The following is a 13,686-nucleotide window of genomic DNA, read 5'->3' as shown; positions in this document are numbered from 1 at the left end:
ACGCACACACACATACAAACACACTGTCAATACGTGCACACAGTATGGGGTATGATCCATCCTGAATGGTTAACAGGTGTGTTTTTACGACTCTTCTCACAATAACATAAACACTGCAATCAAATTCATCCAACCGTGACAGTACCAGACACTCTGACATGGACGACACACACACACACGCACACGCACACACACACACACACACACACTAAAACAACCGTTTAAAAGCCTACCTGGTGAGCGTCTTCCCATTTCACTAGATTTTCCATGTCCAACATATAGCTGACTACCTGGAAGAATTTCTGAGGAGAGAGACGAAGAGGAGGGTTGAATTGTAGGGGAGCTGAGGGGTGTGATTGTGCATGCAACATGTGTTTGTTTTGTTTATGCCTGCTACTTCCTGTAAGTGTGTGTATAGCCCACTTCACCCACCAGCACAATGTGTGTGTGTGCACGTCTGTCCTCCCCACCCACCTGCATGTCATTGGGAGCTCGGATGTTGGTTGCTCTCTTGAAGGTTTGAGTTTATGTGTGCGTATGTGTGTGTGTATGTACACCCTCCCCACCCACCTGAGCGTCGTCGGGTACTGGGATGTAGGTTGCTCTCTTGAAGGTGTCCGTCACATTTCGGAGAATCTCCGTGGAGAACAGGAGGTCACCGCTGTAGTAGCTCCTCCTCTGTAAGAGCTCCAGGAGATTCCTCACGACCTGAGACATGCCCTCTCCAGCCAGGGTCCTCTGACCCTTCGCAAGATGCTCTCGCAACTGGAGACAGCAGGGGAGGATGAGAGGAGGGAGAGAAACACAGGTTAGAGACTGATGGGGGAGGGAGGTGGGGGAAAGGGAGAGAGGACAGAAAGAGAGAGAGAGAGAGAGAGAGAATGTCGGGCCCTGACCATAGAGAGCCATTGTTTCTCTATGGTGTAGTAGGTCAGGGCGTGACTAGGGGTGATCTAGTATATCTATGTCTATGTTGTGATCTATATTATTTTTCTATGTTGGTGTTTTGTATGATTCCCAATAAGAGGCAGCTGGTAATCGTTGTCTCTAGGTAGTTATTTTTCCCACCTGTGTTTGTGTTGTTGCCCGTGAGCACTCCAGAACATCACGTTTCGTTTATTCTTTATTGTTTTGTTGTGCGGTTCACTTATAATAAAAAATGTCGAACCGATTTCACGCTGCACTTTGGTCGAAATGTGATTACGACGATCGAGAGAGAGAGAGAGAGAGAGAGAGAGAGAGAGAGAGAGAGAGAGAGAGAGAGAGAGAGAGAGAGAGAGAGAGAGAGAGAGAGAGAGAGAGAGAATGAAAATGTATGTACTCACTACTGTAAGTCGCTCTGGATAAGGGCATTTGCTGAATGACCAAAAAATATAATGTAAAAGAGAGAGAGAGAAAAAGAGATGGAGGCGAAGTAGAGAGTAGAGAAAGAGAGATCTGAGACCTCTGATCCATACAATAGTTAATCTTGCTCCTATATTTTTACTTGTGGTGAGCAGATCTTGTAGGTAGGTATGTAGATAGGGAATGACATGAATGACCAGCACCTTGGTCAAGTACCTAATCCTCAGCCTTTACTCTTTATTAAGGACTTCTGCAGACATAAATGCACTGGATAGATATTGGTTACTAATTGTATTTCACAATGCTGCATGGCACTTTGACTGACTGTTATCCACACACTCATTCACACACACAAACCATTTGAAGCAGGATAATAGATTCCAAACACACACACACACGCACGCACGCACGCACACACACACACACACACACATACATACATACAGAACGGTAATCCTCAGTCACAACAGCAATCAAACCTAATGAACCACATCCATATGCTAATGAAAGTTAGCAGTTAGCACAGGCCTAGGCTAAGAGTGAAATCAACCAATCACAGCACATCTTATCAACCCCCCCCACCCCCACCCCTGCTGGCTTCCATTATTGCCACGGAGACAGGAGGTCAGAGGTCACGCAGCAGGAAGTCAGCCAATGATTAACCAACGCATTCATTAATCAATGGATAAATTGAATAGCTCATTAGAGAGAGAGAGTGGTAACAATGTGACAATGCCACTCATTTTCATAGAAAGTTAATCAGGGCCAGTATTTCTAAACCATCTCCGAGTAGGAGTGCTGATCTAGGATCAGGTCCCACCTGTTCATGTAATCTTATTCATTATTATTTAAACGCCAAAACTGATCCTATAAGCACTCCTACTCTTAAGAAACGTTATGAATACAATCCCACGTCTATTATTGCGTAAACAAGTAGGATGCGGGCAGACAAATCATTAATTTATTTCTGTTGCTGGGCCAGGTCAGTCTCTGAGAACAAATTGTATATTAATGATCTGTTTTGCTATTGAGTTTATTCATGCTTTAGGCTAGGCTAGAAGAGGTTGGAAGTCCATAGTTTGGAAATAGCCACAGAAATATTGAGGAAGTGGAAGACAGGCTAATGGCTACATAAGGTACATGTACATTTCAGATGGCTTAGAAATGTATCGGCGACTTTCTGACAATCCTCCACTTTCTTTACAGAAGGTACCGTAAAACGCTGATTCTCAAATAACTGCCTGTCCCTTTTAATATCCGGGCAACAACACATTTCAGCAAATAAACCCATTTCAAACAAAGGCTGGGTCTAGATCAATTATTTATGAGGTTACCATGAATTACCATGAATTATTTATGAGGTTACCATGAATTACCATGAATTATTTATGATGTTACCATGAATTACCATGAATTACCATGAATTGTTTATGATGTTACCATGAATTACCATGAATTACCATGAATTGTTTATAAGGTTACCATGAATTACCATGAATTACCATGCATTACCATGAATTGTTTATGAGGTTACCATGAATTACCATGAATTACCATGAATTGTTTATGAGGTTTAATGTTTGATTTCTGTTTTTTATCACCAGTAAGAAACTGACAACCATTGGCTGCTAACAGTTGAGGCCTGCTAGCTAACTGGCAAGCACAAAAACAGTCAACAATTTCGGGAGTAGAGACCCCTACAAATCGTCCGATCGCCCTTTAGTGGCGAAAGTAAAAACTGATGAAAATGCAGTGAAAGATGAGAATACTTACTGTTAAGGAAAAGTTGTTTCATTTTTTTTACAGAGGCATACTTAGACAATAATATGTGACACGGTGTCTACTGCCCTACAAAGGCAAAGTGCAGGAACTACGTAAAACAATGAATTGCAAAATCTGTCTTCAAAGTGTTTTTCTGTTTAGACAAACAGCAATTTCTGGTACTTCATGATGTATTCTGATCGACTAGCTTTGTCTTGTGTCAGGAAACTAAATAGCACATTAATCATATAATATACCTGACCATTAAAACAGATCAAAGATTTTTGACCAAATTTGTAGTTACTGCACTTTGTCTTTGTAGGTCAGGGTAAATGATAACACATTAGAGCAGGACATTAAGAAATTGATTAACAGCTGGAAGTGAATGCTGAAATTAAGCAATTTACTATGCAAATGAGCTACATTTGGCTCAAATAGAAGCCAGTCTCTAATAAGCGCATGTTGTGTTCAGTGATTTAAGCAAATAAACCACCGGCCTATTAATTCAGTTTTACAGTAGCTTTCATAAATGCATTCACAATAACGTTGCGGCACAGGTGGCTCATTGAGCATGTAATACAATACAAACTGTATCTGAATACATAAGATGTGAATAGAGAGAGCGTGAAAAGGGACTTACAGATAAATGTAAATATCTGAATTCCATCGAGACGCATCTGGCGAAGCTCGGAGGACCCCAGTAAGCAACTCCATTAGCGTCCAGCAAGCAACGACGACTTGCAGATCCTAGAGAGAGGGATAGAGAGAGAGAGAGAGAGAGAGAGAGAGAGAGAGAGAGAGAGAGAGAGAGAGAGAGAGAGAGAGAGAGAGAGGGAGATATATAGAGAGAGAAGGAGAGAGAGAGAGAGGGATAGAGAGAGAGAAAGAGAGAAAGAGAGAGAGAGAGAGAGAGAGAGGGCGAGAGAGAGAATGGGAGATATATATAGAGAGAGAAGGAGAGAGAGAGGGGAGATATATATATACAGAGAGAGAGAGAGAGAGAGAGAGAGAGAGAGAGAGAGGGGGGATATATATATATTTATATATGAGGGAGAGAGAGAGGGGAGATATATATATACAGGGAGAGAGAGAGAGAGAGAGAGAGAGAGGGGAGATATATATATATTTATATATGAGGGAGAGAGAGAGGGGAGATATATATATACAGAGAGAGAGAGAGAGAGAGAGAGAGAGAGAGAGAGAGAGAGAGAGAGGGGGAGATATATATAGAGAGAAAAGGAGAGAGAAGGAGAGAGAGCGAGAGATAGAGAGTGAGTGAGTGAGTGAGTGAGTGAGTGAGTGAGTGAGTGAGTGAGTGAGAACAAGAGAACCTGATGATGCAAATCTTGACAGCAATAGTTTTTTTTATGTTATCTAATAACTACATACATGCTATTGTCATTTTTCCAACATAGTCAATCATCCTTAACGTAGAGCTGAGGTCAACCAACCACCTGACGTTATCTAATGCAAAACCACTGCAAGGTCACAGTGTACACAGTTATTGAGAGAGAAAAACAGAAACAGCATATGGTGAAGCTCAACATTGTCCCCCTGGCTGACAGTAAGTTATTTTAAATCAACAGGATTTTAAAAACAATTTTTTACAGTGCAGTGTGTTGTTATTAGGGCCTAGTGAGTGACTGCCTGAGGACCGTGTCTGAGTCGGCACCTGCTATGACTCAGATATATACTACTGAACATGTACAGTCTCCAACACTGTACATCATGTAGAGCTGAGGTCAACCATCCACCTGACAACTCCTCTATAAGGTCACATACAGTATACATGTACACAATTACTGTACAGCTAGTGACTACCCAGCAGAGCTGTCTGAGTCATCCTAATAAATGACAATCTGTGTTATTGAGAGGGAATTACAGACACTGCATATATGATGAAGTTTAAAATTGTCCCCCATGGGACACCTTACTAACTACTTTCTCTGGTGGAAACCATTTCATGCAGGATAATAGATTCCAATCACACGCACGCATGCACACACACACACGTGCACGAACACGCAAACTTCAAAGTCATCATCTGTTAGGCAGTATGTTGCTATAGGGACTGTCTGAGGGCCTGAGGAATAGGTCTGCCTGCTATGTCTCTGACACATACTTCTGAACATCAATCTAAATGACCACAATATTAACCTGTATTTATTCTTCACACATACAATTTACACTACGTCAACCACATAGCTTACAAGTGCCAAAGAAACTTGACAAAGATAAGTACTAGCACGAGTCAGACACTTGCAGTAGGCAGTTAGACTACATCACTACTGTGTATCCTTACATTATAGCTTAGTAATTGTACTATACTATAAGTGTAGCATGGTTAACCAGTGATGTTAGTCGGACACTTGTTGTTGACTAAGACTACATAATCGCTGTTTATAATAGTAGTATAGTTACAGTATAGTACTGTCATAGTAGAATAAGGTTTACCAGTGGCGTTAGTCGGACACTTGTTGTAGACTGTTTCTCCAGCCGAGGCACTTTTCCAGGTCATGGCTACAAGGTACTCGTCTCTACAGATCTCATGAGGTGCTGCAGAGAGACAGAAGAGAGAGCGGGAGAGTTAGATAGGACACACACACTCACAGTATATTCATCCATCTTTATCCATCTCTCTCTTTGGTCAAATCTCATAGTGTGGAGAATAGAGAAAGAGAGAGAGCGAGAGAAAGAGAGAGGGAAAGAGAGAAAGGAGGAGAGAGAGAGAGAAAGGGAGAGAGAAAGAGAGAGAGAGAGAGAGAGAGAGTGGGGGGAGGGAGGGAGAGTGAGTGAGTGAGAGCGCGAGGGAGAGGGGGAAAGAAAGAGAGAGAAAAAACAAAGGAGAAGTGAAAAAGAAAGCCTTTTTTAAATCTAAATATATGTTCCCCTCCAAACTATTGGACAGACCTTTGAGCCATCAAAGGACGGGCTCTGATAGAATGCTCTGCAGCAATGTCTGACATCTGATCTATAGCCTTCCAGAGCACCACACACACACACACACACACACACACACACACACACACACACACACACACACACACACACACACACACACACACACACACACACACACACACACACACACACACACACACACACACACACACACACAAGAGGTGAGAGAGTCCCAGTCAAAGGCATGCTTAGTAAACTGTGTTGTTTGCTGCAGTAGTTGACACACTGACAAATCACAGCGAACAGGGCTTTGAACAATTCGCCCCTGCCTGAGAGCTGATGGAGAAGAAGAGAGAGAGGAAAAGAGAGAGAGAGAGAGAGAGAGAGAGAGAGAGAGAGAGAGAGAGAGAGAGAGAGAGAGAGAGAGAGGGTGGTAGAGAGAGTGAAAAGTCAACCTCCCAACACAGAGTACTACTCCCTCATGGAAATGAAGGATAAATTCCCACAGCTGGAGGTAAGGCAGGTGGAGCTGGAACAGGAGGTGATTACACTCCAGTCAGCACAAAAAAATTGTCCAGCACAACAACACCCCCTCAACCAGACCCGAAGAGCTGGAGGTGGAGAGATACATATCTGCACTCTGGACTGTGGTGAGACAACATCAACAGGAGAAAGAGCAGGAGCAGGAGAAGAACAGAGCACTAGAGTGGATCAGAGTGCAGGAGGAGAGGTTGAGATGGATAGGGAGTGACCCCCCCCCACCACCCACCCCAAGTCACGGAACCAACCCATGCCCCCCGCTCCAGCTAAGAGGGCCTCAACATGGAAGCCACACACCAGGCCATGAGCAGGCAAACAGGACCAACCCCCACTCTTACACTAGTCCATGCCATGTACCAGATGTTCAGCAGGCTCTGCTCACACTTACTGGCCTTACTCAGAAGACCAACAACATTGGACACTTTATGGAACACAAACCCTTCACTATCTCATCCTGGAATATCCAAGGCCTGAGGTCATCTCCCTTCGGCCTAAATATCAGGAACCTGGACTTCATCAAAGAAATACAGACATTGTCATTCTACAAAAAACCTGGTATAGAGGAGACGGACCCACTGGTTGCCCTCTAGGTTACAGAGAGCTGGTAATCCCATCCACCAAACTACCAGGTGTGAATCAGAGAAGAGACTCAGGGGGTAATTTGGTATAGAGCAGACCTAACAAATCCTGTTAAATTAATCAATACAGGAACATTTTACTTTTGTCTAAAAATTTAAAAGGAAATGTTCTTAACAGAGAAATATGTCCTCCTGTGTGCTACCTTTACCTTATAATCACAGTCTACTTGAACAGAGCAATACTCAATCATAAGGCATCAGAGCCAAAGGAACTAAATAATATTAAGACATGCCGTAGATGAAAGGAATGCAGTATGTAAACTTACCAAAAAACAATTAGGCAACAACAAATTCAATCACTTTCACATATTCACCCTGCACATCCTAATTTACAAACAAACAAACCAAAACAAAGTCTCTTCCTTGACAAAATAGTGAAGGTGTGAACCTGGCAGTGTAACATCTAAACCTCTCAGCTTCCCTATCAAATCTAAATATCTCAGACAGAAACCCGAAGAAAAAAACAACAATGACAAATGGTTTGATGAAGAATGCAAATTCCTAAGAAAGAAATTGAGAAACCTGTCCAACTCAGAAAACCTTCACTATCGTGGATCATTAAAACAATACAGACATACACTACGGAAGAAGAAGGAACAGCACGTCAGAAATCAGTTCAATGTAAATGAAGAATCTAAGCACTTCTGGGAAAATTGGAAGTAAAAAAAACCCACGAAGAATGATCTATCCAAAATGGAGATATATGGGTAAACCGCTTCTCCAATCGTTCTAAACCTATAACAAAGAACAAACAGCAAAGACATGATCAAATACAAACCTTAGAATCAACTATTAAAGACTACCAGAACCCAATGGATTCTCCAATTACATTGAATGAACTACAGGACAAAAGACAAACCCTCCATCCCAAAAAGGCCTGTGGTGTTGATGGCATCCTCAATGAAATGACAAAATATACAGACCACAAATTCCAATTGGCTATACTTAAACTCTTTAACATCATTCTCAGCTCTGGCATATTCCCCAATATTTGGAACCAAGGACTGATCACCCCAATCCACAAAAGTGGAGACAAATTTGATCCAATAACTACCGTGGGATATGCGTCAACAGCAACCTTAGGAAAATCCTCTGCATTATCATTAACAGCAGATTTGTACATTTCCTCGGTGAAAACAATGTACTGAGAAAATGTCAAATTGGCTTTTTACCAAATTACCGTACAAAAACACATATTCACCCTGCACATCCTAATTTACAAACAAACAAACCAAAACAAAGTATTTTCATACTTTGTTGATTTCAAAAAAGCCATTGACTCAATTTGGCATGAGGGTTTGCTATACAAATTGAGGGAAAGTGGTGTTGGGGGAAAGAATATACAACATTATAAAATCCATGTACACAAACAACAAGTATGCATTAAAACACACATTTCTTCCCACCGGGCTGAGGGGTGAGACAGAGATGCAGCTTAAGCCCCGCCCTCTCTCTTCAACATATATATCAGAATTGACACGGGCACTAGAAAAGTCTGCAGCACCTGGCCTCACCCTACTAGAATCTGAAGTCAAATGTCTAGTGTTTGCTGATGATCTGGTGCTTCTGTCCCCAACTAAGGAAGGCCTACAGCAACACCTAGATCTTCTGCACAGATTCTGCCAGACCTGGGCCCTGAGAATAAATCTCAGTAAGACCAAAATAAGGGTGTTCCAAAAAAAGGTCTAATCGAAAGGACCACAAATAGGACCACAAATACAAATTCCAATGACCTGGTGTCATGTATTGTCATGTTGTGTCTTGTTCCTGTTCTTTCTCTTCACCCTGTCTCCCTCTGCTGGTCGTATTAGGTTACCTTTTCTTACCCTCCTTCCCCCAGCTGTTCCTTGTCTCCTCTAACTACCTCGTTCACCCCTTTTCCCACCTGTTCCCTTTTTCCCTCTGATTAGGTCTCTATATCTCTCTCTGTTCCTGCTTCTGTCTTTGTCGGATTCTCGTTTGTGTTTCTCATGCCTGAACCAGACTATCGTCGTGTTTGCTGCAACCTTGTCCTGTCCTGTCGGAATCTGCCAGTTCATCTAACCTTGTCCTGTCCTGTCGGAATCTGCCTGTCCATCTGAGCCTACATGTGTTTCGTCATTAAAGAAACTCTGTTTTGTTAATTCGCTTTTGGGTCCTCATTCACGCACCTGACACCTGGAGCAAACAAAAAACTATACATACCTCGGCCTAAACATCAGCGACACCGGTAACTTCCACAAAACTGTGAACGATCTGAGTGACAAGGCAAGAAGGGCCTTCTGTGCCATCAAAGAAACCATAATATTCAACATACCAATTAGGATCTTGCAAAAAATACTTGAATCAGTTATAGAACCCATTGCCCATTATGGTTGTGAGGTCTGGGGTCCACTCACCAATCAAGAATTCACAAAATGGGACGAACACCAAATTGAGACTCTGCGTGCAGAATTCTGCAAAAATATACTCAGTGTACAATGTAAAACGCCAAATATAGCATGCAGCGCAGAATTAGGCCTAAACCCGCTCTGCTCACAAACACAAACAGACCCCACAGAGCGCTAGCACAGCAATACAATGAGACCAACATAATCATGAGAAAACAGAAAGATAATTACTTGACACATAAAATAATTAATAGCAAACAAGAATGCTATTTGGCCCTAAACAGAGAGTACACAGTGGCAGAATACCTGACCACTGTGACTAACTCAAACTTAAGGAAAGCTTTGACTATGTACAGACTCAGTGAGCATTTCCTTGCTATTGAGAAAGGCCGCTGTAGGCAGACCTGGCTTTTAAGAGAAGTAACAGCCCACAAAATGAGGTGGAAACTGAGATGCACTTCCTAACCTCCTGCCCAATCAATGTATGACCATATTAGAGACACATGCTTCCCTCAGATTACACAGATCCAAAAATAACTTGAAAACAAACCCCATTTGATAAACTCTCATATCCACTGGGCTCTGTGGGGTGTGTTTGTGTTTGTGAACAGAGCCCCAGGACCAGCTTGCTTAGGGGACTCTTCTCCAGGTTCATCTCTCTGTAGAGGATGGCTTAGAAATTTAAGGTTTGGGAATTGCTTCCTTTTAGGTGGTTGTAGAATTTAACGTCTCTTTTCTGGATTTTGATCATTAGCGGGTATCGGCCTAATTATGTTCTGCATGCATTATTTGGTGTTCTACGTTGTACAAGGAGGATATTTTTGCAGAATTCTGCATGCAATCTCAACTTGTCTCAACTCAGTGGCCCTACCCATGTGAACAGAGATTGGTTGTGAACTATGAAGTATGCCCTTCTCACCCTACTACATAAGCCCTTTACGAAAATTTAACATTTGTATTCCCGAGGATGTGAGGATGACAGTCCACACGTTAAAAGGGCTAATATAAAACTACAGAACTAAGCCAACTTCAGCGTGATGGCAACTTGGTATGAACTTTGAACTCTTACTCACTAAAGAAGTGATACCTCCTAGACGATGAGTTAGCAGCAGTAGCTATAAACGCAGGGTAGGAAAGGACGGACAAAGTATCTATTCTAACACATGATGACGGTACTACAGCGTATCCATCTACCACAAGACATATACTTCAAAGGAAAAGGGAAAAATCTGTTGGGCAACACGGCCTTCCATCTACGACCAACCTATTGAAGCATAGCTCAGAGTAAATATTTCTTGCATTTTCCTTTTCCAAATGTGCGGTTATTTAGAATGCATAAGATTCTGTATTTACGATAGCATAGCTTTACAAGGTCCGAGGTCTTCCCGCGCTTTTATTCAAATCCCAACCACCATTCTTTGTGTAACCAGCCGTCATATGGGTTCCATCCGCTAGGGACGTTTTCTTCTATGACATCTGTGTGATTGTTTAGGTATTAGTAAATAAATAACTAAACCAAATGTTGTATTGCTGATTCAACTTTTTAGCCAGGGTTCAGAAAGATAAGCAAGAGTTTACGATGTTCAGATGAGACTGAATAAGGTGATGATTAATAATGGACTGCTATTGACGTAAAATATGACCAGGTCTCTTCATTCTACCCCCTCCTTTTTCGAACATTCTGTTAAAAATCGCGCAACATTTCAGCGTCCTGCTACTCATGCCAGGAATATAGTATATGCATATGATTAGTATGTGTGGATAGAAAACACTCTGAAGTTTCTAAAACTGGTTAAATCACGGCTGTGACTATAACAGAGCGTGTGTTTCATCGAAAAGCGCAAGAAAAAGTGGTCACTGAAAGCTGAAAAAAGTATCCATGCGCCACTTTCATGTATTGTTTAAAGGACACCAAATTTAACATGGACACGGATGCAATTCCTACAGCTTCCACACGATGTCGCCAAAAACGCCATTTTCATTGACAAAAATCCTTTGAGACTTGACCAATAGATCCGTCATTCCATCCAGCCTACAACAATCGATTTTGGAAGATTGAAAAATGGACATTGTTTTCTTGAGTAGCTGCTATTGAATACAGATCGCCCAGTGATCAATTTGATCGCTTATTAACGTTTACAAATACCTAAAGTTGGGTTACAAAAGTAGGTTGAAGTGTTTTGTCAAAGAATATAGGCAACTTATATAATTTTTAAAAATGACGTTGCGTGTTGGAAGAGAGCTTTTTTCCTGAACTAGACAGGCTATACAAATGGATATTTTGGGCATACATGGACGGATTTAATCGGGAAAAAGACCAATTTGTGATGTTTATGGGACATATAGGAGTGCCAACAAAGAATATCATCAAAGGTAATGAATGTTTTATATTTTATTTCTGCGTTTTTGTGTAGCGCCGGCTACGCTAATTATTTTGTTTACGTCCCCTTCAGGTATATTGGGGTGTTGCATGCTATCAGATAATAGCTTCTCATGCAATTGCCGAAAAGCATTTTAAAAATCTGACTTGTTGGCTAGATTCACAACGAGTGTAGCTTTAATTCAATACCCTGCATGTGTATTTTAATGAACGTTTGAGTTTTAACGAGTACATTTAGCATTTAGCGTAGCGCATTTGTATTTCCAGGTGCCTACTTGAGACGTCTGCGTCTCAAGTAGGATCAAGAGGTTAAGACTTTATTTGGAAGATAACAGCTCTATAAACATTATTTCGTGGTGCCCTGACTTTCTAGTTAATTACATTTACCTGATTAGTTTAATCAGGTAATATTAATTACATAGAAATTATTTTATAGAATATCTCTTAATCCGGCATATCAAAGACACAACAACTGTATGTTTGTTTATTCCAGGTGTAACTCCTGTTGTTGTTTGTGTCGCACTGCTTTGCTTTATCTTGGCCAGGTCACAGTTGTAAATGAGAACTTGTTCTCAACTTGTCTAATAAAGGTGAAATAAAACAAAAAATAAAAAGTGAGTGCTAATTTAGTTCAGTTACCTTCACTTTCATGGGTACAGTAACAATGGTTAACATTGTGAAGCAAGTGGGGACAACAGACTGGGATAGGGAGAGATTCAATATGTCTGTAAACAGTTCAGCTAGCTGGTCTGCAAATGCTATGAGGATGCGGCTAAGGATGCCATCTGGGCCGGCAGCCATCAGAGGGTTAAGGAGCTTAACTTCTCTAGGGTAGGGGGCAGCATTCGGAATTTTGGATGAAAAGCATGCCCAAATTATACTGCCTGCTACTCGGGCCCTGAGGATATGACATGCATAGAACTGGTAGATTTGGATGGAAAGCACTCTAAAGTATCCAAAACTGTTAAAATAGTGTATGTGAGTATAACAGAACTGATTTGGCAGGCGAAAACCTGAGAAAAATCCATTCATGAAGTAGTTTTTTTTTTGGTTTTGTATTTTTTTATTCAATGCCATTAAAGTATCCATTGACTTAGGATTCAAATTGTAGTTCTTATGTCTTCCACTAGATGTCAACAGTTCTGATAAATGAGGGGTTAAGACCAGTCTGAATGAGTGGACCCTGACGTGTCACAGAGCTTTTTCATGCTCAATCCCGAGAGAGTGCCTTTCTGGTTTACCTTTTATATTGACAACGTTATTGTCCGGTTGAAATATTATAGATAATTTAGGCTATAAACAACCTGAGGATTGAATATAAACATTGTTTGAAATGTTTCTATGAACTTTACGGATACAATTTGTATTTTTCGTCTGCCTGTTTTGACTGCGTTTGAGCCTGTGGATTACTGAAGAAAACGCGCAAACAAAACAGAGGTTTTTGGATATAAAGAGACTTTATCGAACAAAGGGAACATTTATTGAGTAAAGTAATGTCTTCTGAGTGCAGCCATATGAAAATCATCAAAGGTAAGGGATTCATTTTTTCTCTATTTCTGACTTGTGTAACTCTTCTACTTGGCAGGCTACTGTTTGTAATGATTTGTCTGCTGGGCTATGTTCTCAAATTATCGTAAGGTATGCATTTGCTGTAAAACATTTTTAAAAACTGACACGTGGTTGGATTCACAAGAAGTTAATCTTTGTTTTGTTTTCTGAATTTTTATAATGAGTATTTCTCTATTTGAATTTG

General features: G+C 41.2%; 1 protein-coding gene across 1 annotated transcript in view; it reads right to left on the bottom strand.

Annotated features, from left to right (window-relative positions):
* Nucleotides 1-13,686, bottom strand: part of LOC110496862 (adhesion G protein-coupled receptor B2) — a 459,244-nt gene that overhangs the window by 177,361 nt on the left and 268,197 nt on the right. Inside the window, 4 exon segments of the mRNA XM_090209074.1 lie at nucleotides 234-302; nucleotides 571-765; nucleotides 3,746-3,852; nucleotides 5,560-5,661. Of these exon segments, the coding sequence (XP_090065200.1) occupies nucleotides 234-302; nucleotides 571-765; nucleotides 3,746-3,852; nucleotides 5,560-5,661 (473 nt within the window).

The sequence above is a fragment of the Oncorhynchus mykiss genome, chromosome 18, assembly GCF_057628025.1.
Source record: "Oncorhynchus mykiss isolate SJ-2025 chromosome 18, ASM5762802v1, whole genome shotgun sequence".
Classification (NCBI taxonomy): domain Eukaryota; kingdom Metazoa; phylum Chordata; class Actinopteri; order Salmoniformes; family Salmonidae; genus Oncorhynchus; species Oncorhynchus mykiss.
This window is presented reverse-complemented; position numbering and strand designations above follow the sequence as displayed.